General features: G+C 42.3%; 1 protein-coding gene and 1 long non-coding RNA gene across 6 annotated transcripts in view; one reads left to right on the forward strand and one right to left on the reverse strand.

Annotated features, from left to right (window-relative positions):
* The first annotated feature begins 1,137 nt into the window (after window positions 1-1,137).
* LOC108541625 (uncharacterized) lies at window positions 1,138-9,620 on the forward strand. The gene is made up of 3 exons (XR_001888998.1): window positions 1,138-1,218; window positions 5,392-5,509; window positions 9,520-9,620. It is a non-coding gene; the product is annotated as an uncharacterized LOC108541625 (long non-coding RNA).
* The window catches only part of GNAS (GNAS complex locus), a 58,012-nt gene continuing 39,970 nt past the window's right edge, over window positions 8,530-26,571 (reverse strand). The window contains exons 2-13 of one of the 5 annotated variants that reach the window (XM_017891189.1): window positions 24,421-24,493; window positions 21,124-21,168; window positions 16,226-16,280; window positions 16,021-16,140; window positions 14,303-14,400; window positions 10,492-10,546; window positions 10,285-10,358; window positions 10,129-10,187; window positions 9,904-10,024; window positions 9,627-9,757; window positions 9,305-9,372; window positions 8,530-9,034 (exon numbers count right to left, since the gene is read on the reverse strand). In XM_017891189.1, the coding sequence (XP_017746678.1) occupies window positions 8,888-9,034; window positions 9,305-9,372; window positions 9,627-9,757; window positions 9,904-10,024; window positions 10,129-10,187; window positions 10,285-10,358; window positions 10,492-10,546; window positions 14,303-14,400; window positions 16,021-16,140; window positions 16,226-16,280; window positions 21,124-21,168; window positions 24,421-24,493 (1,046 nt within the window). In that variant the 3' untranslated portion in view covers window positions 8,530-8,887. Of the gene's footprint in view, window positions 9,035-9,304; window positions 9,373-9,626; window positions 9,758-9,903; window positions 10,025-10,128; window positions 10,188-10,284; window positions 10,359-10,491; window positions 10,547-14,302; window positions 14,401-16,020; window positions 16,141-16,225; window positions 16,284-20,633; window positions 20,637-21,123; window positions 21,169-24,420; window positions 26,566-26,571 lie in introns of those variants that run through there. The other 4 variants (XM_017891190.1, XM_017891191.1, XM_017891194.1 and 1 more) reach the window with 4 other exon arrangements.

Genomic DNA, 26,571 nt, shown 5'->3' on the forward strand with positions numbered 1-26,571 from the left:
AATGTGATTTGCCTTACAGTACAGGGAGTGCCCCATTTGAACAGAACCAGCCTGTCCTGGGCACCATCACCTTGTTCAGCTTTAGCCCTAAGGAGGCACTCAACAAAGTTGTGGTTGGGAAAAAGATCTCCTAAACAGCGTATTATCTATCATTCAGCAACACCACTGCATTTCTTTCCAATCTTACAATCTTGGGTGTTTTTTTTTTAATCAAGCGTCTTGGGTTGGGGGTTTTCTCTTTGTCCTAATCCCTCCTCCTTCTGTCTCTATACAGGGGAGCTGTTTTCTTGTTCCTCCTTTCTTGCCTATTAAACTTTACGCTCCTTAAAACAAAACAAAACAAAAAAAAAAAAAAAAAAAAGGGTTCTTGGGTTGGAATTTAAAGTTGCTGGCTACCTGGGTTTTAATCTGGACTCTACTACTTATTAGCTGTGTGATCTAGAACCAAGGAGGTTATTCAACTTTCTTTTTTTCTTTTTCTTTTTTTCGAGACAGAGTCTCACTCTGTCACCCAGGCTGGAGTGCAGTGGCATGATCTTGGCTCACTGCAACCTCTGCATCCCGGTTGGAGCAATTCTTCTGCCTCAGCCTCCCTAGTAGCTGGGATTACATGCCACCATGCCCAGCTAATTTTTGTATTTTTAGTAGAGACAGGGTTTTGCCATGTTGGCCATGCTGGTCTTGTGCTGGGATTACAGGCATGAGTCACCACGCCTGGCTGGTTCAACTTTCTACTCCTTGGTTTCCTCATCTGTAAAGCAAGGATAAAAACATCTTGAGTTATTCCCTGTGAAGTACTTAAATTAGGGACAGGTAGGTAGTAGGCTCTCAACAACATAGTTACTCTTACTATTATCATCATTTTTTTTTTTTTTTTTTTTTAGACAGGGTCTCACTCCATTGCCCAAGCTGGAGTACACTGGCTCCATCTTGGCTCACTGCAACCTCCACTTCCTGAATTCAGGTGATCCTCCTGCCTCAGCCTCCTAAGTATCTGGGACTACAGATGCATGCCACCATGCCCAGCTAATTTTTTATTTTTATTTTTTGTAGAAAGATGGGTTTTTGCCATGTTACCCAGGCTGATGTCGAACTCCTGGCCTCAAGTGATCCACCTGCCTTGGCCTCCCAAAATGCTGGGATTACAGGCATGAGCCACTGTGCCTGGCCTACTATCATCATTAACATTGGAAGTTTTAAAGACTTTCATCTGAAAATGTAAGATTTTTCCTTCTCTTTTTCTTTATTTTGCTTTGTTTTATTTTATTTTCGAGATAGGGTCTTGCTCTGTTGCCCAGGCTGGAGTATAGTGGTGCAATGGTAGCTCACTGCAGCCTTGAACTCCTGGCTTCAAGGTATTCAACCACCTTTGCCTTCTAAGTACTGGGATTACAGGTATAAGCCACTGCGCCTGGCCCCTTGTTTGTAAGCTTTTGCTTAAAATAACCAACACATAGAAAATTAGAATAGTGCAATGGACCCCCACGTACTGAGCACTCTGTTTTAACAAGCATCACCTGGTGGCCAATCCTGTTTTACCTCCACCCTCCTATCAGTGATGTGCTGGAGTCGACTGGCACTGTCTGCTCAGAGCTGACTGTGCACATCTCTTCCCAACTCCATATCCAATGGCATACTGCTGGGAGTTTGAAATCAATCATAGTGGGGGATTTACACCATGGGAATTGGCAAACACTAACATCAAGTCTCCCCATGGTCCCCCATTTGCCACAGGAGAGCCTCTGGCAAAACAATTTCCAGCACGGCTCCAACTCCTGCCTTCACTCCACTGCATGATTTTGGAACGTCATATTATTTTGTTTCAGTGGGTATGTCTGAAAGATAAGAACTCTTGAAAATCATGATACTCCTATCACACGTGAAGAAGTTAACACTGGTTTTCTTAGTATTGTCAAATATCCAGCCATTGTTTAAATTTATCTGATGATTTCATACTTTCTAAAAAATAGTTGGTTTGTTCAAATCGGAAGGTTTATAATATAGGGATGCAATCAGCAAAATCTGGAATATGGAAAACTCTAGAGGACAAACAATTCAGTTTCTACAACAATGGAATCGTATAAGGGGCAAGAAAAAGAGAAGAGGTAACCCACAGATTACACGGGATTTAGGAGATGAATCAACCAAATGTAACATGGGGACCCTACGCAAGTAGTAGTCTCTTGCATTTTCTTCTTCTTTTCTTTTCCTTTTTTTTTTTTTTTTTTTTTTTTTTTTTTTTTTTTTTTTTTTTGTGAGATGGAGTGTCGCTCTGTCGCCCAGGCTGGATGGAGTGCAGTGGCACGATCTTGGCTCACTGCAACCTCTGCCTCTTGGGTTCAAGGGATTCTCCTACCTCAGGCTCCTGAGTAGCTGGGATTACAGGCACATGCCACCACACCCGGTTAATTTTTGTATTTTTAGTAGAGACAGGCTTTTACCATGTTGGCCAGACTGGTCTCGAACTCCTGACTCATGATCCACCCTCCTCGGCCTCCAAAAGTGCTGGGATTACAGGTGTAAGTCACTGCACCCAGCCTGTATTTTCTCCTTAAAGCTTTATTGTTTTACCTTTCACATGCTATTGATTAAAAAAAATTTTTTTTCTTTTTAAGAGACAGGGTCTTGCCATGTTGCCCAGGCTGGTCTCTAACTCCTTGACTCAGGCAATCCTCCCACCTTAGCCTCCCAAAGTGCTGGGATTATAGTCATAAGCCCCTGTGGCCAGCCTGCTATTGATTTTTAAAAATATTATTTTAGGGATGGGGTCTTGCTGTTGTTGCATAGGCTGGAGTACAGTGGCACAATCATACCTCACTGCAGCCTCAAACTTCTAGGCTCAAGTGATCCTCCTGCCTCAGCCTCCCAAGTAGCTAGGACTGTAGGCATGTACACCATGCCTAGGCTGGTATTGATTTTTACAAGTTAATCTCATAAATCTGTACTTTGTACTTTACTAAATCCTCTCACTTTTTAGTAATTATTTCTCTGTGGATTTTTGGAGGGGAGTGTTATAATGGTTAATAATCACCTGTAATTTTTTTTTTTCAGCAGGGTCTTACTCTGTCACTGAGGCTGGAGTGCAGTGGCATGAACATGGCTCACTGCAGCCTCGACTTCCCAGACTCAAGTCATCTGCCCACCTCAGCCTTCCAAGTAGCTGGAACTATAGGCATGTGCCACCACACCTGGCTAATTTTTTAAATTTTTATTAGAGACAAGGTCTTGCTTTTTTCCCCAGGCTGGTCTTGAACTCCTGGCCTCAAGCAATCCTCCTGCCTCTGCCTCCCAACGTGTTGGGATTACAGGTATGAGCCACTGCACCTGGCAAAAAGATAGTTTTGCCTCTCCCCTTCCAATTCTAGGTCTCTCATTGCTTTCTTTTGTCTAATTGGCTTATTCACCTAATATGATGATAAAGAGCGTGATGATGTGAGGCATCCTTGATTTTCTTGTTTCTTATTCCTCACATTAGTGGAAAAGCTTTTAGAAGTTCCTCATTAATTAAAATGTTGACTTTTGGAGATTTTGTTTATATACATGATATATACTGTACTAAGTATATTACATATAGATATGTGGGATATATAGAGAGAATCTTTATATCAGAAAAGCATCCATTACTATTTTATTGGATTTCTAAAATATGAATCAGTATTAAATTTTGGCAAATATTACTGTATTTATTCATATTGAACAAACCTTGAATTCCTAGAATAAATCTTACCAGGCATAATGTATTTTTAAAAAGATAATATGGAATTATGTTTGCTTATATTTTAAAATATTTACATTGATATAAGTGAAATTAATCTGTAATTTTATTTTTGGGTGCAGTCTTTGGCATGTTTTGGAATCAATGGTACACTTTATAAAAATAATTTTGAGGTTTTCCTTTTATTATGTTATGGTCTGGAATCACATAAGTAGCATTGGGATTATTTGACTTTTAGAGGTTTAATAGAATTCCCCTGTGCAACCATCTGGGCCTGGTGCCTTTTTCCTTTTCCTCATTAAAAAAAAAAAAAAAGAAAATGTAATACATGCACTAAAAGTTCCACATACTAAGTGTACAGCCCAGTGAATTTTCTCAAATGGAATACATTTGTTTAACAAGCATTTAGATCAAGAATAGAAACTTGCTAGCACCCCAGAAGTTTCCCTCATGTTTCCTTCTTGTCATTAGCTTCTCATCCCAGCGAGAGTCTGGAGCCTTTCCATCGTGGAGGCCTCTCACTGTGCTTTGTGTTTTTCTATGGTAACTGGTCGGCTTAGATTTATGATGTCTCTGCTGGGGTCAATTTTGGTGAAAAGTACTTTTTTCGATGATTATCTATTTCATCTAGGCTTTCTAATTTATTTACATAGAATTATGCAAATTGTTCTCTTATGATTTGAAAAGGTTTATTCCCCCCTAATACCTTCCCTAAGCCTTAAAACTACAGGCATTGGATATGTTTTTCTCAGATGTTCCATCAAGTTGCATACTACATGAAATTATAAATCCCTCTCAGTCGGGCACAGTGGCTCACACCTGTAATCCCAGCACTTTGGGAGGCCGAGGTGGGTGGATCACCTGAGGTCAGGAGTTTGAGACCAGACTGACCAATATAGTGAAACCTCATCTCTACTAAAAATAAAAAATTAGCTGGGCGTGGTGGCGTATGCCTGTAATTCCAGCTCCGTGGGAGGCTGAGGCAGAAGAATCGCTTAAATTCGGGAGGTGGAGGTTGCAGTGAGTGAAGATGGTGCCATTGCACTCCAGCCTGGGCAACAAGACGAAACTCCATCTCAAAATAAAATGAAAATAAAATAAATCCCTCCTATGTGTGTGTGCGTAATAGTGTTATTGAAAAGATACAGCCAGGTGCAGTGACTCACGCCTGGAATCCCAGTCCTTTGGGAGGCTGAGGTGGGTGGATCACTTGAGGTCAGGAATTTGAGACCGTCCTGGCCAACATGGTAAAACCCCATCTCTACTAAAAATACAAAAAAGTAGCTGGGCATGGTGGTGGGCTTCTGTCATGCCAGCTACCCTGGAGGCTGAGGCAGAAGAATTGCTTGAACCAGGGAGGCGGAGGTTGCAATGTGCTAAGATCACGCCACTGCACTCCAGCCTGGCTGACAGAGTAAGACTCTGTCTAAAAAAAGAGAAAAGGAAGGAAGGAAGGGAGGGAGGGAGGGAGGGAGGGAGGCAGAGAGGGAAAGGAGGGAAGGAGGGAGGGATACTTTTCTGTTACTTTTACTTTTCTAAGTGCACATACATAGCTGGGTATCTATGTGTATTTCACATGGTGAAGAGTGAATAAAGAGGCCTCTATGAAAGACTGACAAAAAGAGGACAAAAGCGATTTGGCTGGGTTGTCTCTTCCCTCTCTCTTCTGCCTTCAGCTGTGCTGTGATACCATCTTGCAACCATGAGAGAGAAGCCAAGAGAATTGAGGACGCATTAGTCCTGCCATTGATGAACTGCTGAAATAACAGGAATCACCTACCTCTAGAATTCTTGGTAAGTGGATGTAAACTGTTTGTCTGTGCCACTGTGGGTCAGGATTCTGTTACTTGCAGCTGAATGCATTCTTAACTGATACAGTAAATAAAATAGGCAAAATGAGAAGATTTGTTGTTCATAGCATATGTGTTTTTTAATGTGGGAAAATTATCCTAGAGATGCAAAGTCCTCCAACTCTGAAATAAGAACCTGTGTAGCAATTACTTAAATTAAGTCCTTATTGCAATGGCCTTTTTAGTGTAACCTTTATTAAAAGCATAATTTGCTTAAATTCTTCACAACGCTTTAGATATCATTTACCTTTTTCACGTGTGAGCTAACTACAGCACAATGAGATAGGACCTGTCGTACAAATGATGGGATGCATTTTAATAGGGCTTTGAAAAGATTAAATGAGATCATCCATATGCAGAGTCTAGAACAGTACCTGGCACATAAAGTCCTCCATAAATGTTTGTTACTATTATTATTATTACTTTTGAGACAGAATCTTGCTCTGTAACCAGGCTAGAGTGCAGTGGCACGATCTCAGCTCACTGCAACCTCCACCTCCTGGAGGCAGATTCTCCTTGCCTCCCGATTCTCCTGCCTCAGCCTCCCAAGTAGCTTGGACTACAGGTGCCCGCCACCAGGCTCGGCCAATTTTTTGTATTTTTAGTAGAGACGGGGTTTCACCATTTTAGCCAGGATGGTCTCGATCTCCTGACCTCGTGATCCGCCTGCCTTGGCCTCCCAAAGTGCTGGAATTGCATTCCGATTAAATTTTTTTTTTAAAATGGCTTCTTGTAATCAAAGATTTAGATGAAATTATTATGCTTTGTTTTTTGAAGATCCTAAAATTTAGATTTTAAAATAGCTGTAGAAGTTCTGCTTGGTCCCAGGGTCAAAGGGAAAAGGAAAACAAAAATGTTTTAAATAGCAGTGATGAGCCCTAACACAGGGAAGCAAGTCGCAAACACATCAGGGTGACTGGTAGGGACAGAGCCCTGACCTGGTAGGGAGGCAGGAGTATGGCCAGTGCCACGGTCTGTGGGAAGAGGCCCCACCCACCCACCTGGGTGTGGAATCCCATGGTGACCTGCAGGATTTTCGATGGGGGGTCACAGGTCATGGACTCCTGATAATTGACATCATGGGAAGAACACCAGGAGACCTCTTTCTCTTTTCTCCTGCATCTTCCAGGACAACAGTATCTTGTAGGGACCAAGCAGTGGGCTTTGGCTATTTGAGTTTGAAGCCCATCTTCCCTTCTCACTAGAGACCTCTCTCGGGGCCTCTCTGGGCCTCTTTTACTCGCCGTCAAAATAGCAGCTGAACCTATCTCATTGGGTAATGGCTAGCACTGGTAGATACCTGATAACTGTGACTTTCGTGGCCCGTCTTCTAGAAGATCCCATGAAGTCTCTGTCAGTTATGACCAACAAGGTGGGGTTCTGTGGTATCATTTTCCTGGGCATCTCTATGGCCCGGGAATTTTGTGTTTTCTAATTTTGATGGATATGTGGCTAGAGCTGTGACAATCTCATGTGGATTATGCTTAGACGGTTGCAGAATTTCTGTGCAAAAGGGGCATACGGGTGGCCATCTTGGAAGAGGAGCTAGGGGCTGGTCTTGTGGTTACACTTGATAGCCACTGTCCAGGTTTTAGGTGTTTATTTGGGGTGCTTTGGAGGATTATGGGAACTTGTGGGCTAGTCTTTTGGTTATATTTGCATAGCAAGCCCCGATTTTTACTTGGATTGTGTATTTATTTGGGGGGTTTTGAGGGCTTTGTACTAAAAACTGCATAGCAAGCACATGTGGACTGAATGTTGTGTGAAAATTGGATGGAAATGCAGGTATTTGCTACTTTTCTGTCCCCCTTGGGGCTCATTGCTCACCTCTGGTTAGCTATACTGTATGATTAATTTGGGTGAGAGTAATTTGATCTGGAAACTAGAATAGGAAGTGGATTTGGGGCCTGGACTACAGAATGAACTTGAAGTCCCATTTGACCAGCTTCAGAGGGCACATCGTTGATGCTGGTCACTTCCTCCCACCCTTCCTGGGAGCCACCCAGGAAGTTACCACATAAGTGATCACACCTTGGGGGATAAGCCTAGGGGTGAAAGTCTAGGGAACCCACAGGACCTCAGAAATAAGCCATACTCCAACCCATTGAGTATGGACCCCCATCCCCACTCCCAATTATAGTGAATATTGTGAGTGATGTTCCACATATCCTGAGGTTATTTGTATTTAAGTTGCATGCTTATATACTGTGCCCATTTTTCTGATGATATTGCTTATTAATTCATAAAAACTCTGCTTATTAAGGAAGTAAACCCTTTGTTAAATTTTATCCGACCCAGGCCCTTCCCCATTCAAATTTGAAGTGTGATTTTCATTTTTGTAGTCATCCCCAACCCCCTTAAGGCCTTTAGGTCTCAGGTTATGCTGCAGAGAGGCCCTTTATAAACCGAAGAGTTTAACTGTAAAATAGCCACTTTAAAAAGTACCTTTTATTTAGATGTATGTGATCAACTTATGTCAAATTCATTTTGGTGTGTGCAGTGAGGTAGGGATCCAGTCTAAATTTTCCCCAAATGGCTACACCATTTCTTGAATAACCCCATTGATTTGAAACACTGCGCTCCTATATTTCTCCACATCATTTAGTCCCTATCTTACAGCAAAAAATACACTACTTTTCTTAGGAAGCCTGGGTCAGCAGGCAAACTGTGTGATGATGTAATGGTGTAAGTTGGTAGAATCTTTGGATAAGATGGCAGTGATCAAAATGTAGAGTGGTTCACTATGGGGTAAAAGTTTGGGAGATCAACAGGAGTGGACTTTCCCTATTGTCTGAAAATTATTTCAAGACACCTACAGATTACGGTCACCAGAAAACATACAGTGGTGAGACTTTATACCCACTCCACCTTGGGGCCTCCCAACTTTTGATGTAAGGGCCAAGTCAAAACCATGAACGACGGGAATCTGCTCAGAACCACAAGTAACTCACGGGAGTCCCATCATTCTTTGCTCACATTTAATTTTTATTTTGATTTTTTTAATGCTGCACAACACAATATTTATTTCATTTGTTTCTTTTATTTCATTTTATTTGTTTGCTGCTGTTGTTTTATTTTTATTGAAAGTCAGAGGGAACTTCTGTGGCCTTTTCTCCTTTTTCTGTAGGCCGCCTTAAGCTTTCTAAATTTGGAACATCTAAGCAAGCCGAAGGGAAAAGGGGGTTTCGCAAAATCACTCGGGGGAAGGGAAAGGTTGCTTTGTTAATCATGCCCTATGGTGGGTGATTAACTGCTTGTACAATTACGTTTCACTTTTAATTAATTGTGCTTAAGGCTTTAATTAAATTTGGGGGTTCCCTTCTTAGAGCAGCTCGTACTGACGAAGGTGCATGCGCTGAATGATGTCACGGCAGTCGTTGAACACACGGCGGATGTTCTCAGTGTCCACAGCGCAGGTGAAGTGAGGGTAGCAGTAGTGACGCCCATCTCCACTGGCAGTGCTGATCCTCTGCGGGTACAAACGCAGGGACTCGTCAGTGACACCCTCGCCAGGAACCACCCTATCACCGATGGGGACACCTACCAGGGACGGCTGTTGGCCAGTCTCTGATGTCATATGAAAACCAGAGCAAAAGGAGGGGTGCAAAGAACTCAAATCCACACTGGATGTGCGTGAACTAAAACCATGGACCTGGGTAGCTGAACCCCTGAGGTAAATTTACATCCATGAGAAAAAGAGGAGGAGCAAGAGAGGAAATTAAAGACAGGCTCAACTCACCAGAAACTCATCTCGAATGAAGTACTTGGCCCGGGTCACGCGTGGGTCCTCTCCGGGCTCGGGAGTGGCTATAAAAAAAGGGAATATATATTAATGTAATCAAAAATTCAAGCAGAGCTGGGTTGCTAGCATCATTGTAGCTCCTGAAGTCTTCAAAACCCTGATTTTTCCATATGAGAATTAATGGAAGTGTGTTTTTCTTGCTTCTCTTATAGATCCTTCATGGTTTGGTGGTGGGAGGAGGATGGTGGTTTTCAGCCCGACTGTTTGAAAAAGAACCACTGCAACGAACAGCCAGCAAAAGAGTGGAAGCCATACGCACCATCCTCAGGAGTAGTGTAGCGAGCAAATTCTGGAAAGTAGTCCTCAATCTTCGATTTCCCAGCAAGGACTTTCTCAGCGAGCAGATCTTGCTTGTTGAGGAACAGAATCACAGAGATGGTGCGCAGCCATCTACAAGAAGGGAGGCCGTGTGAATGCCCGGGAGAAGTGCGCTTTCGGCCAGGGGTCTGGAATGCTTGCACAGGGTTCTTTTCTACAAACAGTGCAGACCAGGGCCTCCTGGGCAAGCGCAGGGGGTGGGCGGTCACTCCACAAACCTGTTGTTCCAGATGCTCTTGAAGAGGTTCAGAGCCTCCTGCAGGCGGTTGGTCTGGTTGTCCTCCCGGATGACCATGTTGTAGCTGCTGCTGGCCACCACGAAGATGATGGCAGTCACATCTTAACCAAAGAAAGCAAAGCCAAGAGCGTGAGCAGCGACACTGATCCCTAACAACACAGAAGCAAAGCGTTCTTCACGAACAGCCAAGCCCACAGCGTCCTACCGTTGAAGCACTGGATCCACTTGCGGCGTTCATCACGCTGGCCACCCACGTCAAACATGCTGGCGGAGAGGAGGACAGCTGGTTATTCCAGAGGGGCTGGGGTAAATGTCAAGAAACCATGATCTCTGTTATATAAAAAGGTAACAGTGGGCTTACTGGAAGTTGACTTTGTCCACCTGGAACTTGGTCTCGAAGATTCCAGAAGTCAGGACGCGGCAGCGAAGCAGGTCCTAGAACAAAATTGAGGTCAATGGATCTCAGCAAAGCCAATCGAAATAGTAATAATTTCCAATCTAAAGCAAAAGTCTGGAGTAGTTTGGAAAGAGGGCTCAGAGTCCTCTGGTGGTGAGGGGTTTTGCACACCTGGTCGCTCGGCACATAGTCAGCCTGCTTGATCACATCGATCTTGTCCAGGAAGCTGGGAGAAAAAGAAAGGCACATGGGGTGTTCACAGCATTCACATTAATTTGCCAACTATTTGTGTCTCTCTACAAGGTCAGGCTCAACGGAAGTGACCGTCCCACAGTTATGCAGCACTAAGTCAATGGCACATTTGCTTTGTGTGTTGGTTACATTTATAACTCAAAGCTGATGCCTTAAGAAAGTTAGGCCAAATGGGATTTAAGATAAAGAATTTTAGGAATCAGGGAACTCTAGATGCGTCTAGCAGCTAGCCTGTGGCCTCAGTGCAGTGGGGCCACACAAACAGCACAGGACAGTGGTGGGGCTTTGTTCTTCATGTTTATTTGTTTTTCTTTTTTATTATTTACTTAGCTTGTTTATTCCTGTTGCTCTCTGGTAATATTCTTGATTTTTAAAAGGTTTTATGCATATCAACCAGTAGAGAAAGGACCCCAAAACCAGTCTGACCTATCACATTCTGTGCCATTTGGTAATGCTAGACAAAAACATTTTAATTTTCAAATTGCCTGACTAAAATGGCAAACAGTTTGAAAACTGTATACCTCTATTATCATTCAGTTAAAAAAAATAAAGTGACATTCTTAAAAACATCAAGGACTTTCTCCTCAAGGGCACATGAGATTGTTTTAGTTACTGAGAATCTGTATCCCTTCCTTTTCACTTTTTAAGAATCTCATTGATTAAAGGGAACAAAAGAGGTTGGCACAAAGGGGCCCTTCTCGCCCTAGCCATCCTGAACAGGAAACACACACAAAGTTCTCTTCCGTTCTGTTTGGTCCATGAAATGGAACACTCCAGATATTAAGCTTTTCATTTAAAAAGCATCTTGTGTTGCTTGACTAGACACACAGGAAAATTTACTTTTGAAAGACTGGGGTAATTTAATTAATACAGAAAATTAATGTTAAAACCAGTTTATTTTTGGGGGGCAGGGGCATGTAGAGATTGGAATTGTTTTAAAGTGGGCTAATGAGAAAATAAAATCATAAAGAGAGAAAAGTCTATTTCAAGAAACTGTCTAAGTTTTGTGTTCCCCTCTTCCTTTTTACTAGTTCAGAGTTAGTCTGGCTTAGAGGATATACTAACTTGCCCAATCAATCTTACATTACAGCACCAGTCCAGAAATAGCTCCCCAGCCGCCCTGGCCTCCAGCATATTACCATGGCAACAGAACCACAGTTCTATAAATAGATCATCAGCACCAAATCTTGTGAGAGAGACATCTGGAGTGGAGCCAGCCAAACCCCAGCTCAACAAATAAAAATAGGCAGCTTAAGAAATGGGCACGGTACCAGTATCCCAACTTTAACATAAAGGCAGTTCAACAGAAACGTGCTGGCCACGGCAGATGCAGGACTGTTGCAGCCAGCGGTGAGGGAGGACATTTTAAAGGTTTTAAGCTGCGTTGTTCTCTTTTTCTCTGAGTTTCAACTTTTCATGATCTATACACATGGTGCAGTTTTCAGACAAAGTTTCAGGAGTAATTGAGTGTTGCATTAAAAAACCCCAAAAACTTCTAAATGATTTGAGAAAACGAAACCCAACAAACTTCAACAACCTGGCTAAGCTACTGTTCATTAATGCAGCTGTGACTCCCTGCCCCCCAGCATTCAAAACTGGGATGGTTCAACTCTCCTCATCTTGTACCTGTACTTCACTTCTGACTTGGATCCAAAATACAAAATGCAAACAATTCCAGGATTTCCATTTGTTTTGCGTTACTATAATTAGCGCTTCCAGCTTTTAGTTCGAACTTTTGAGAAAATCAGGGACTTTGTTGAAGAAGGAGTGGGGGCTGGGGGCTATAGGGACCAGCCAAGATGGACTGTTTTTCTGTTCCTTGAAAAAATACACAAATTTGCTTGTATATTAAACCGTGGACTATCTATGTATGTGGCAACTGAAAATAATCAAAGGAATTTCCTATGGGAAGGCAGGGCTGGGGTTGGTAGATTGCACAGAGCCTAACATAGGCTTATATGATTTATAGATAAACAGTATTACCTCTTCCTCCCGCTTGTTTATTCAGGTGGTTTTCACAATCAGTTCCTTGGGCTTGAGGCTACTAAGTAAAGCAATCTTAGCCCTTGGTGAGTCAGCCTGGCACCTTGGTTCTGATTAGTTAATACTTCCTATAGCAAAATCAGTTCCGAGTTTCAGCTACTTGTAATAAGGACAGCTAAAACATCAAACCTCTACTAGACTCCCCTGTCCCGAGTCACAAGACACTCCTACTTCATAGTATTAACTGAGACTGCTTTGTGCATGTGTGCAGCATCGACAAACAAAAGATATCTTTACATTTTTGGCCGGGCATGGTGGCTCACGCCTCTAATTCCAGCACTTTGGGAGGCCAAGGCAGGCAGATCACAAGGTCAGGAGTTCGAGACCAGCCTGGCCAATATGGTGAAACCCCATCTCTACTAAAAATACAAAAATTAGTTGGGTGTGGTGGTGGGCACCTGTAGTCCCAGCTACTCAGGAAGCTGAGGCAGGAGAATCACTTGAACCCGGGAGGCAGAGGTTGCAGTGAGCCAAGATCACACCACTGCACTCCAGCCTGGGCAACAGAGTGAGACTCCATCTAAATAATAATAATAATCTTTATATATTTTAAAAATAACCCTGACCACCATATGCTTGCTATATTATGTGCAAGATGAGAGAGGCCATGAACTATTTAAAAGGCAACTTTCTAGCTATGGGGTATGATGTCCTCTGGGGGAGACCATGGTGGGTGACAGGGACAGAGGGCAATCCCTGAGGGAACAGTAAGTCAGGTGTTAGGCAACAAGGGTAGCAGCTTGGGCATCAGGTGGAGTTGTGCAATAAAATCTGTTTCATAAGATTCCCCCTTCTTCATTTACCAATGCACTAATCAGGTGAGCCCACCTTTATGAGTGACTTTGGAGAAAGATGCCTTTCCCATTGCTACTGCAGGCCTTAACTCATCCTCCTTGCAGGTAGTAATTTGTTTTATTTGAAAATGACCCCACCACGGTACTGTACTGCTTAGGTGTACAGTTTAGGATTTAAAATACACTGACCACTTACCATCCTTGAAATCAAGACCCGGGGGGAAGGAATAAATAAGGTCATGAAATAAGAGTTCAAAAGTCAAGACAACACAAAAGCAAACTCTACCTAGAGACCATCCTTGAAATCAAGACCCGGGAGGGAAGGAATAAATAAGGTCATTGAAATAAGAGTTCAAAAGTTCAAGACACACAAAAGGCAAACTACTACCTAGAGTCACTAAGATCTAGTAACACTAGGCAGCTACTAGAGTCACTTACCTGAGAGCAGAAATAGAGCAATCAACAACTACCAACGAGAGAGAAGGCGTAGCTGTCTTCACTGTTCCTCTTTGTTACGTTTTAAAATTACAGCAATAAAATGTAGTATTTTTACATTATTCAAAATGTGAGAACTGCCCTATTTCCGTAAATGCTTCGGGTCAATTCAATTAATTACTTCCCAGTAATTAGGAATACTATGAAATTCATCATCATCTTGCTCTAACAGGTGTTCAATGTTTATATAAAATAATGTCACTGCACTTAAAAAAAAAATGCAATTAAGGACTTTATAAAACAATTCAATCAGATTCGAACTTTCTGCCAGTGGGGTAACTGGTTGGCTTCTACGAAAGGAATCATCGCCAGGGAGCTTTCCAAGCAGGATCACAGGTTTGCATGTTTTCTTGTTTCTGCCTGTTTTATGTGCCGGTGGGTCGGGTGGGGTTACTTACTACTGGGCGCAGTCAATCAGCTGGTACTCGTTGGAGCGTTCATAGCAGGCACGCACTCCTTCATCCTCCCACAGAGCCTTGGCATGCTCGTAGAATTCCTGCAAGTGAACACAAGAAAGTTTAGAGAAAGACAAGAGCTTGAACTAATCAAGGACACTGTCATTCGAACCCCGAGACCAGAGTTCCCTATGTGACCGACACTTGGTGTGATTCTGAATTTTGAGCCCAATTAATGAATTAATGCTCACAAAGAACTTTAATTCAACACGCTAAACATATTCAAAAGTTCATGCAATTAGCTGCTGGTCTTATTGTGAATTACTGGTTTTGGGTCGTTTCTTTGTGTGTGTGTGTGGGGGAATGGGGTGAGCTACTGAGTAGTTTAGTTTCTTTACAGAATTGTTTAGGAAGAATATCCACTAATCTGTGTTAGGCGAATATGCCAATAAATGGTTCAGTGTTGTGAAAAGAAGAAACTTCATTTGTAGGATGTGCCGGGACTAAATCTTCCTTCTGGGAAAATGTGAATCTTAACAAAAAAAAAAAAAGTATGACAGGGGACTTGTAGGTAGGAACATAAAAGTTCAGATGTTAGTAGGACTAAAAAAAGGTTATTGTTCGGATACATTTTTAATAGGCTGCTGTTTTTCCTATTAAATATGGAATCATATTTCAAGAAAGTCAATGGGTTATATTATACATACTGTGTTTACTGCTTTAATTTTTTCAAAATGATGCTATTTAAAATAATTTAGCTATCCATACTAACTAAATACTACTAATTTCTCTGCTAATGTAAGTTTGCAGCCAAATCCATCTAAAATATACAAACACAAATTCCCACGAAAGCCTGACAAAAGGCAACAATAACTCATTGTTTTAGCTGTAGACAAGTCTCTTCCTTGTGGGCCTTACAAACGCATACATCTTTCCATCTCATTTCCCATTCCCCGCTTATAAGCCATTCTCCCCACGAAGGGGCCTACACATATATGCTTGGGCTTGAATGGTTTTTTGTTCCCTAAAAGTAGTTCTTTAGGGAGCCAACAGTGTCGTGCATCCAGAGGAAAATCTTTTCCATATGTTCTATTTCATGATTATTTTTGAGGTATAATTTAGATATATTTCATTTTTTTAAATAATGAGAAAAGATTTCATTTGCCCCGAGACAAGGACTGACTTTAGAAAAACTCTTAATCCATGTTAAAAGGTCACCTGTTTAAAATGAGAATGTCTTCCATTTGGCACTTCACTGAGGCATCCCAAGGTACACCTCAGGGCACTTCCAGTGGAGTAAATGGACAATTAGTATTTGTGTGCCATATTTAAAATAGTTTTGTTTGTCCTAAGAAGTGAATGAGGGAATAATTAAGCCTGCCGTAGCTCAGAACTTTTTTCCTCATAAAAATTTACAATCTAATAAAGTGAGATTGTAGTATTAAAGAGTGATGTTTATTTGTGAGGACAGGTGAGCTAAGATGTACAAGGGGTGACAGAATTTTGCTCATCCATCTTGAACAAAGCCCTAATGATTATTATTATTAAGGTTACACATGAAACTAACTTTTTCCTAAGGATGGACATCACTGAGATGTGTTTTTGCCTGAAGTGTGGTTTGGATGCTCTTGCCCACGTGCAGGGCTGTCACTGACGTTCCTATAGGAACACTGTGCTCAGGTGGGCAGGGCTGAGGCCACACAAGTTGGGGTGTAGCTTACGGGAGGGAAGTCAAAGTCAGGCACGTTCATCACACTCAGAATGTAGTCCACTCTGAACTGGTTCTCGGGGTTGGCCAGCTCCACGGGGGGCACCAGGTTGCTCATGGCGGCCACAATGGTCTGAAAATGATTTAGCAGAGCGGTCAGGGAACAGCACTGGATGGGAGGGGCTACAAGACAGAAAGCACAAGGAGCCAGAACGTACTTCGATTGCCTCTTTCAGGTTGTTTTTGATGTCCTGCACTTTGGTTGCCTTCTCACTGCAGTGGGATTGAAAAGAAAAGAAAATCATATTGCACCACATCAGTTAAGAGTACTGCTTTCATAAAGATATCCCGACTAAAAAGCATAGTATTCTGTTCTTCAAGGAGTTGTGGGCTCAGATCTGTACAAAGATTGGAGGTAGCTGAATAAACGTGGTTGCAAATTATAACCTCCCAAATGTGTCCTGAGGACATGCCAATCGGGCAGATTAGCAAATTGCCTTAACAATCTTGACTGTACCAGAAGTTGCATGCAGCTCATTTAGTCTTTCATGGGTTGGAAACCCCCCACACTACATACTAACACTTCCTAAAGGCTTCTCCTGGTCTTATCAGCATCTGGGTAGGGGTGAGGCTGGAGTGATAGGTCACTCTGAGGTTGGGGTGGAGCAAAACAGTCCCGTGGTTTGACTTGGAATTCACTCAGTTGCTAGATGGGCACAGTGAGAGAACCAGTGAGCACAGGTGGTGGTGGTTCTAACAGTTCATTACAGGAGTCTGGGAGCGATGGCTCACGCCTATAATCCCAGCACTTTGGGAGCCTGAGGTGGGCAGACTGCCTGAGGTCAGGAGTTCGAGACCAGTCTGGCCAACATGGTGAAACCTCATCTCTACTAAAAACATAAAAAAATTAGCTGGGCGTGGTGGCATATGTCTGTAATCCCAGCTACTCAGGAGGCAGAGGTTGCAGTGAGCCGGGATGGCGCCACTGAACTCCAGCCAGGGTGAGAGTGAGACTCCATTAAAAAAAAAAAAAAAAAAAAAAAAAGTCATATGTGCGATGCTCCAGGCACTGCGGCTAGCAGCAATGAAATTTCTAGTTCATGATGTTAGTACATGTTGGTCCATGTGCAATAGGAATCAAATAAGATTCCACCCCCTAGAAGGCCTAATAATCTAAGGGGAAGGGGGTCAGATCCCACTGGTAAGTAGAAGTCGAAGGTTTTGTAGCTTTTCCTTGACTTTAACTCAGCCACATGGGACGGCCTGTGTGGTCTTTACGGAATTATCTATATTCAGGGTTACTGGTCCCACAGGTAAAGGCCGCACCCTTTGACTTCCGGGGACCACAAGAGAATGTTAATTTTTGTACCAGATTACACTGATCCAAATGCTCTATGTTTTTCAGAAACTAGCCTTCATTAGAAGCACAGCCAGGGAAGGTTCTCGAGTTGATGTTTTCAGGGGCAAGAAAAGGCCTTTTTTTTTTTTTTTTTCCCTGAGACGGAGTCTCGCTCTGTCGCCCAGGATGGAGTGCAGTGGCCGGATCTCAGCTCACTGCAAGCTCCGCCTCCCGGGTTCGCGCCATTCTCCTGCCTCGGCCTTCTGAGTAGCTGGGACTACAGGCGCCCGCCACCTTGCCCGACTAATTTTTTGTATTTTTAGTAGAGACGGGGTTTCACCTTGTTAGCCAGGATGGTCGCGATCTCCTGACCTCGTGATCCGCCCGTCTCGGCCTCCCAAAGTGCTGGGATTACAGGCTTGAGCCACTGAGCCCGGCCAGAAAAGGCCTCTTGTGTGGAGTATGTATCTCATCAGGTCTATAGCCCAAAAATGGAACAAGCACACACAGCACACCTGCTGTACCTGTTAGGCCCTGGGAGGTGAGGGCATCGTCATGCGGAAAAAAGGTGCTACGGTCCTGCTCCTCTGCCGGGGAAACTGAGGCTGAGAGGGGGAAGTCTTGAGTCACGGAGGCAGAAACCAATGGGGGTGGGATATGGAGGGGACAGTTTATCTTTTTCATGGTTTGTGTATGTGTGTATATATACACACACACATACATATACATACACGTATTTATCTTTTCAGATTCCCAGTTTTTGAAGCATTCACTTGGCTGATTCACCAATTCATAGAATGGAGGTACAAATTAAACATATAATCCCTCCAGACTAGAACATGACAAAGTTAAGGCAGAGGAAAGGCGAAGGGAGGTTAATTAGCAAGAGCAGACAGGGTGGTCAGTGGAGCAGCAGGGGCGGGCCGGGGTGGGGGGACGGGGACGGACGGTGGGGCCAAGTGCACGCCTGTCGACAGGCCTTCCACAAATCATTTGGTCTTTCCTTTCTCAAAGAATTGTACTTGCGAATTTATTCTTTCTGAATAAACGTCTATGTACTTCTGGGCCTTCACCTGCTGAAGGATCCCATCTCGCCCCTTTCCTACGTGAAGCCTCTTTCTCAGGTCTCTGTACCACTGCTCTTCTACATTGAAGAGCTGATGAAGTTCAGAAGGGTCATGCTCATTAGTGGTGGGGGGTGTCTGGGGTTGGGATGGGGGACAGATGTTGCCAGGAATCCCCTCATGGCCATTTGAGTAGAAGTGCTGCAGGTCCGGAGAACCTCAGAAACACAGATGACAGGGAGGTGAGCTTCAGGTCTTGTGCACAAACCTGACATCTGATTCTGGCCCCCAGACTCCTAAAGCAACCACCTTCGAGTGGAAGGGAGTGAGTCCTGACCGTTCGTGGGACTGTCTGCTTTGTATGTGCAGAATCAAAGCTCATGTCTGAAATTAAGAATTTCCAGCCTTGGTATTAGTCTAACATCAATTATTCAGATGTTAGAAATTAAAAGGACATGTGTTTGAGGGTCCCCAATGTTCACTTTTGAATTCAGAATTTACTGAAAACCCCCTAGGACAACTCTATTCCCATTCATTAAAAGCAGGCTCCATTTCATAGGTAATGAGATCTATGAACCTTTGGTTTTGAGGTTCCACAACAGTAAAATTAGATACATTCGGGTACTAAATATCCAAATCTGCATACAGCAAGAGAAAAGTATTTCCAGAAACAAGTTTCTTTCATTCAGTTTGATATTTTGGTCTAAGCAGTAGTATGATAATTGGAAAACTTCCCGTCTTAAAATACGGATATTTTGAGAACGTGTTCAGTATTCATCTACGTATGTGAATAGGTGTGGGAGTATATCAAGTATAAAACAGCTAAAATAGAAATCTAAAATCTAATTCGGGTGTGTAATACTAAAACCTAAAATTCTTCCATTGAAGCAATTACTATGTAGATGGAGATATTATACTGGGGGTTGGCGGGTTTATCATCACTTTTACTATTGCTTAATGAATTTAACGTTGATTGTGAAATTCAGAGAAAACTCCTTAGATGTCTTTAAACTACTCAACAAAGGCAAAACATATGCCATTAGCTAGAATTCTGATTCGCTACAAAATAGGGACTAAGGCTGGAAGTACTTTTAGGGTCTTGGTGCCTCCTCCTCCCCCTTCTATGTATAAAGCAGATGGGCTGCGTTCAGTTTTTAAGAGCTCCTCCCCTCCCCGCTTCAGCTAACTAAGTGGTGGGGGAGGCTATTCAGGTCTCCACCTTATCCTTGTGCTTTGGTAGGAAAAGACAGACAAAGGAAGGAAGACAGAAGACAGACGCGAGATACAGGGATTGCTGAAACATGCAGAGAATTTTTATTTCTCACGAATGTTAATACTTATATTGACTTGCAGAACAGAGTCAGAGAGATGTGCAGGCCAAGGTATTAGTAGGGTTCAAGGGTTTAGCACGATATCTAGTACACAGTAGGTTGCTCACTAAGGACTTGTCATATTTTGCTCAAATGCCAACTTTTGGTACAGTAGATTGTCAATTAGTCATTTCTTATAGAGATGCCTTTTTGGATAGTTGTCACACTACATTTCTGCCAATTAAGGATTTCAGTCCATTTTTTGTTTTTTCAATCATCGTTTAAGGTAAGGTAGTAGGGGCCCCATCCCCCCTCCCCCCTCAGACAACAGAATAGTATTCTTATTAGAAGTTCCTAAGACCGAGCAATTCCAGCATGCAAATTGTGATAGGACATAGCCGGGAAGATGAGAAACTGTAGCCATCATCTAGGGATAATATATTCTAAAAGAAACAGATGAACAAACATGTGTCAGTTACTTTGTCCCCAGACCCCAAGATTTTTGCCCCTCCCCTCCCCGGCCACAGAAGCTGTTTCTTTGAGATGCCCTAAACTAAGTCAATGGTTGCGGATGTTCTCATGGAAAAAGAGCCACTCCACCGCTGCATGCTAACCACACAGCAGAGCTGGAGTGGTTACCTGGCATGCGTGTGTGCGCGCGCGGCGCGTGTGGCTGTGTGCGTGTGCATGTGTGTGCGTGTCTGTGTATGCATGTGCATGTGTGTGCGTGTGTGTATGTGTGATGGGTGTGGGGATGCAGGAAGCAAAGAAAAAATAATTTGATAATGAATGGAAAAATAAAAGATGCCATCATGAATTTCCTTATGCACTAGCTAACGTAAAGTGCCTTGGATTCAAATAAATTTGATCATTTTTAAAAGGCCAGAGGCTTTTCAAGATGATTCTTAACGACCTGCTGCAAGGTACCAAGGCATTTTTCAAAATTAAAGACGGTGCAGCATTGCATATTTTAATAAAGGAAAAAAATTTTGTTTCAAAGAGGTCTGAAATTTTAAAATCAGACCAACCAGTGGGTAGATGGAATTTAGTAGATAGTTTTAAAAACAAGTAGCTGGTTGGAATGGAGAGCTGGGGAAAACAGAAACCATATGGAAAACATCAATTCTCAAAATCCTAAATTGATCGTCTAAAGCTGAAATCTATAACTTTCCCCCAGCTGGATCTCATTCTACTTTAAGCATGGCCAAAAAAATTATGTTACGCACTTTACTTGCTCCAAAATGTCAGGAAATTGTGTGTTATTTGCAAATGTATGCCAATATGGCTGATGGTCCTTTAAATGATTTTTATTTTCTTCCCGGGTCTCTGGCCTCAGTTTCCCAGTATGATCTTCATGTTTGTTTTGTTTGTTAAAAAATTTTTCTGTTTTTGAATGTGCCTACCCATCGCTGTTGCTCCTTGCAGCCTGCGGGTCCTCTTCGCCGCCCCTTTTAAAGAGAGATTGAAAGCTCACCTAATCTGCAAGGCACCGCAATTTCACACAAACCCCACACAGTCTCTCTACATTCCTAAACAATCAGCCAAGAGCAAAAGCAACAATTCGCGCGCCATCCATCCTCCCGTTAATTCTTAGGTCGCCTTTCTGGCTAAATTGGAACGTCCACTGAGACTGCAGGCCATGGGGGAAGAATCCTACACGTTTGTTGCAGTATTAACAGAGCTCTCTGGAGACTATGGTCGGACACAGGAGGGATGGATAATTATTTTCTTGTGCTTTCACTAAACGTACATGCATTAGGGAGCTAAAGCAGTGATTTATCTCACAATTCTTCTGAGAATGTGGCAGCGCATAAGGCTCCTAATTCTCCCAGGTCAGAATCTTCCCAATGTTGTAACTTAAGGCACAAAAGCATAGACGGGGGAGATTTCTGCCCAGGATTTCCTGCAAAACTAATGACCTCACTTCTTGCAGTGGAAGGAAACTACCTATAAAATGGTTTTATTTATAAATAATTGTTCCCCATAAATTGCCAGTAAGCTTTGTCATTAGACTAGTGTTGGACTGTGATACAGCAAACAAAAAAAAAAAAAAAAAAAAAAAAAAAAAAATTAAACACAAACCCACCACTAACCGATCATAGAAATAAAAAAAAACCTCAAACCCAACTTCATTAAACAGCAGGAATTCTCTTGAGGGCCGAAGGGCCAGATTCTACAGTTTGGTCAGATCAGCTTATTCAACCAATGCTAATGGTGTTTACGTTTGGGTTTGTTTGTGTTCTGGCAGCGTTCAAATGTAAGAAAGAGTTTAGCTTTGGGTAGAAAATCCACATCCAAACTTGTATTTCTGAGGGTCAAATCAATTTATCTTCTCTTTAAAATTTAGTCGGTAGCGCCCCGCGGAGTGCAGAGGCAAATTTATAGCCAGCAGGCCTAACAAGAACGCAGATTCAGGGATAAGAGAACAAACGTCGTGAAAACCTGTACCACACAGACCTTTAGGGCATGATTCACTGTGTCACAGGGAATTCGCGAGGTTAAGAAGGGAATAGCTTTTGTTGCAATATGCAGGTGAGGAAAAAGAAAAAAGGAGGCAGCTTGATTGAGTAAAAATAAGGTATCTGGCTCCGATGAGGAATCCCTGCAAGCTTTCGACAGGCCTAAATTTAAATATCTATGCCTTGTCTGTAGAGAAGCAGACGTGGGAATGTTGCTTCCCTTTCCAAAAGAAAACAGAAAAGAGAAGTTCTGGTTTAAAACTTGCCCCTGGGTGTATAGGCTGGCTCCACCTAGGCTAGGAGAATCCTTTCTATCAAAAATTTTTTTAACTTTTTAGGGCAATCTGTAGGCTATGAGCTGAATATGATTCAAAGGTGACTTAGCTTCGCACTCCACTCAAAATAAGGTAAATTAGTGGCTGCTTGCATCTTTGAGAAATGCTGCCATCGTCCGTTTTAATGAAAATATTATCTAGAGGATTACACGGTCAAATTATTTTGCTTAAACTACTCCGTGAGAAGTATCTGGCAGGCTGCAGGGGGATAATTTATGCAAGATTTTTTTCAAACGAGCAAATTCTGATGGTTGGAAGCTCTGTCTCCGGGTTATTTATTGTCAGGATGGCAGTCTCCGTTGGCAGGCGCTTTATCGAGGGTGTGTCGAAGATTAGAATTTTAGGAAATTGGTTGGTGGCAAGTGTTGCTGACTTCCTCATAGACATATGTGCATGGTTGATAAGCCACTGTAAGAGTCAGTAATCCAGATGCGTAAAGAAGCCCATCCTCTGCATCAACCAATCTTCTGAATTCAAGGGTTTAAAGTAGTAAAGCAGTCTGAAACAACATGGCATAGTTTGTATGGGTGATGTCCTTCTCTAAACCAATTATTTGATCTATTCAAGAGTTCTAGAAGTTCAGCATAAGGAGTGCCTGGCGTTTGGTTGACAGTGAACAAGTTACGGTTCGTTTCGTGGGATGCTAGTGGACTAGTAAAGGTGAGTGTGTTTTTTTTTGGGGGTGGATGCCACAGCATCCGTGCGTCTGTTCCGGTCCGCCCAATTGGCTCCAGGCGGTGTCGCAGGGCATTGTATAATAATGCTACCTCCTTGTCTCCATCTCCCCTTTTGAAATGGAAGCCAAAGCAACTCAAGGTTAAATTTTCAATTGAATCCAAGTTTAAGAAAGGGAACAGGACTGGGCTAACCAGCTAGTAATTACAAATTAGTGCCTTCAGGTGCTCGAAATCTAGTGAGGTTAACGCTCTCACACCAGTGAAAATAGACTGGTCAACTTAGTTTTTTCTGTTTTTTACACACTTTGTCACATGAGAACGATGGGTAGGCCCCAATCTGGGGTCTTGGGGAGAAAAGCAAGTTCCCCGATTTATTGAATGTTCCCTGTTTGCATTCCTCATGCCAGGCAGGGCTTCCTAACTTGTCTCGCAGGTCTAATATAAAGTCTCTCCTGTTTAATCTTCATTCCCACTACCGGATTGCCACACTGCACTATACCAGGATACCTGGGAGGACTTTTCAAAGGCAAAAATGCCCTTCAGTGAGGCTGGGAGTGCCTAACTCCCAGTGTTTCCATCCTTTACATAAATGTTCCCTTTTCTTTTCCTTAGGCAGGGGTACTGATTTGCTTTTTGTTTTAAAGAGAAACAATGATTTGCTCATCATGGTAATTTAAAGGGGGACAAAAAAATTATAAACTATAAACACGGGCTGCCACTTCCAAATCTGTTTCTGGTGAGAATATTATGGAAACGATGTTTCCCTAATAGTTTAAAACATCCTGTGTTGGTTCATTACATTGAAATCTGTGTGGGGTGGGGTGGGGTGAATCTGCAGTGACCAGCATGGGCAGGACAAGGGGGCGGCCAAAGCCACATTGAAGACACTGCAGTGATGTCTGGAGGCTGTGGCAGGGACCTGGCCCAGAGAGGGGCTGTCACGGGGCCAAGTGCTGTCAAGCATCCCCCGCAACCAGGCATGATTTTCTTGGGATAGGGAGATGTTTGTCACAAACACTGGTGCTTTCATCAGTAGTATTTGCTGCACCAAAGATCCAAGGGGGTGGGGGGGACCCTAAAGAGCCCTTCCCAGAATTTTCTAATATGTAAATCCAGAAAAATTAAGTGAAAACTGGCTGCCCAGCCCCCAAAGCCTACCTATACTTCCTAAAGGTTAGTATAAAGTCTGTTCCTCTTACTTGGTGTCCCTGCACAGATTTGACACTTACTCTCCATTAAACCCATTAACATGCAGGATCCTCATCTGCTTCACAATGGTGCTTTTACCAGATTCTCCAGCACCTAGAAAACGAAAGTAAGTCTCAGGTTATGAAGGAGGCATTTTAACACTTTGGGCAGGGAGGACTGCTGTTGTTTTGTTTTTCCATAGAAGCAACACACAAAACACCAAACACAAAATCATAGACTTGCAACTTTCCTTGACATTTCGACGCAGAGAAAAGGAAATCAATGTCCAACTCAGTGTCTACCTGCAGTATTTCACCACCAAAATAACAAACAAGAATTCAGGGTTTGCTGGTTTTAGTTTTTTTCTTTTGATTGTTTAAAAAATTGTGGGGTGGTGATGGAAAGGGGCAAAGAGAAGGAATGACGCAATTTTGTCATTTGCGGGGTAAACAAGAAAATTGAAGTTAAAACTGTGAAACCGAATCCCTGATACATGAACATTCACACATAAACGTATCTAGACACACAATTCATTGTCAGATGTTTCATGGTTAAAATACCCGGGATTCCCAACAATGCCCAGACGCTGCAGTCTCTTCCACATCACGTAGCGATGCAGCACTTTCCTTCTAAACATTTTCACAACGCAGCTTCTTTCTGTGCAGGTTTCCTACCCCTTGGGCTACTTAAAAATCCACCCCTAAAACTGCATTACATTTTATCCACTTAGCCATACTCTTTCCTCACAAACTATATCTTTCTAAAGATAAATTCCCTCTGGGTACAACTATGTTGCTGAGGAAAAGGGGAGACCATCAATTATCTGTCATCTTCTGGAAAAACCACACTTTAATATCAAATACAGTTCTTGAGACCCTATTAGCATTAGGTAAACTGTAACAGTAAAAAGTAATACAAGAACAAAACTTGAATCAAAAGGAAAACTATCCCTGGGAACTGCTGAATATGAAAGATTCCAAGCCCTTCCCAACTCCAAGAGTAGAATCACATGCCTCCATTTTCCATCATCTTTCATTTGTAAAATACATATATGTTTCATGGAAAAACACATTTCCATCAAGCTAGAGGGAGGATGGCTATTTTGCATCTTCTTTTTTGCGATGCACATTCTCCAACAGATCATCTGCGTGTGAATATTTTGCCCTACTTCCACACAAATCTGTTTGTTTTCATCCCTTTTTCTTTTTAACTTTTAATTGTATTGTTTTGTTTTAATGCCCAGATAGCAAAGCATTCCTCCTTCACTTGCCTTCTCACAAGCCCATAATCAATATCTGTAAAAGTTAAAATTAGTTTCTACAGAAACATTGATTTCAAAGCAAACACTATCTTAATGCGCCTAACTTTGGTAAATTAAAAATATAAATGGCACTATTGAGAGAGGCCATGAAGAGATACGTAATATTTAGCAGGATCTCTAATATTCTAATTTCAGAAGTGCTAAACTGTGTTAACAGTTACAGGACGTATCTTTTATAGGCAAAAACAGATCCGTGCCTCAGTTTCCACATTTATGAAATGTGGCTGAAAAATTATTTTAAGATCATTGGAAGTTCTCTAATTCACTTAATTTTATGTCATTAAGATAGAGTAAAAGAGGATTTGGGGCATTATTAGGTTTCCTCTTTTGGGGGGAGGCATTATTTGGTGAGAATCACCACTGAAAAATGCAAAATGTTGTGTCACTGGCTTAAGCTGCAGATTCCTAGGCCAGAGGCAATCAATATATCATGATGTAATGTAGTCATATAGACTAGGACATTTAGATTAGCCCCTGTGACGCAAGGTGTGTTCTGAGTAACAGTCTCAAATTAAGTGGAGACTTTGTGATCACAGCACAAAAGGTGTTGCAAATTTAAGATACCATTAGCATCACACTTGACTTAAATTAGTATTCAGATAGCATTCACAGAAAAGATTCTCGACTTTTCCAGATTTATACTTTGAAATCAAGTTATACACATATTAATATCCCAACAGCATAATTCTGCCTTTAAAAGTTTTAGACAAGACAGCAACACATGTACCATTTAATTACTGAAATTGCAAATGCATAAACATCAAAGACACTTATTTTCACTTAATTAACAATTTTCTTCTTCTATAAATCTGGACCCAGGAGAACAAAGTCATGACCTATCCAAAAGAGCAAAGCAAAAGCCACCAAAGGA

Source organism: Rhinopithecus bieti, unplaced genomic scaffold, assembly GCF_001698545.2.
Source record: "Rhinopithecus bieti isolate Rb0 unplaced genomic scaffold, ASM169854v2 scaffold_20477, whole genome shotgun sequence".
Taxonomy (NCBI): domain Eukaryota; kingdom Metazoa; phylum Chordata; class Mammalia; order Primates; family Cercopithecidae; genus Rhinopithecus; species Rhinopithecus bieti.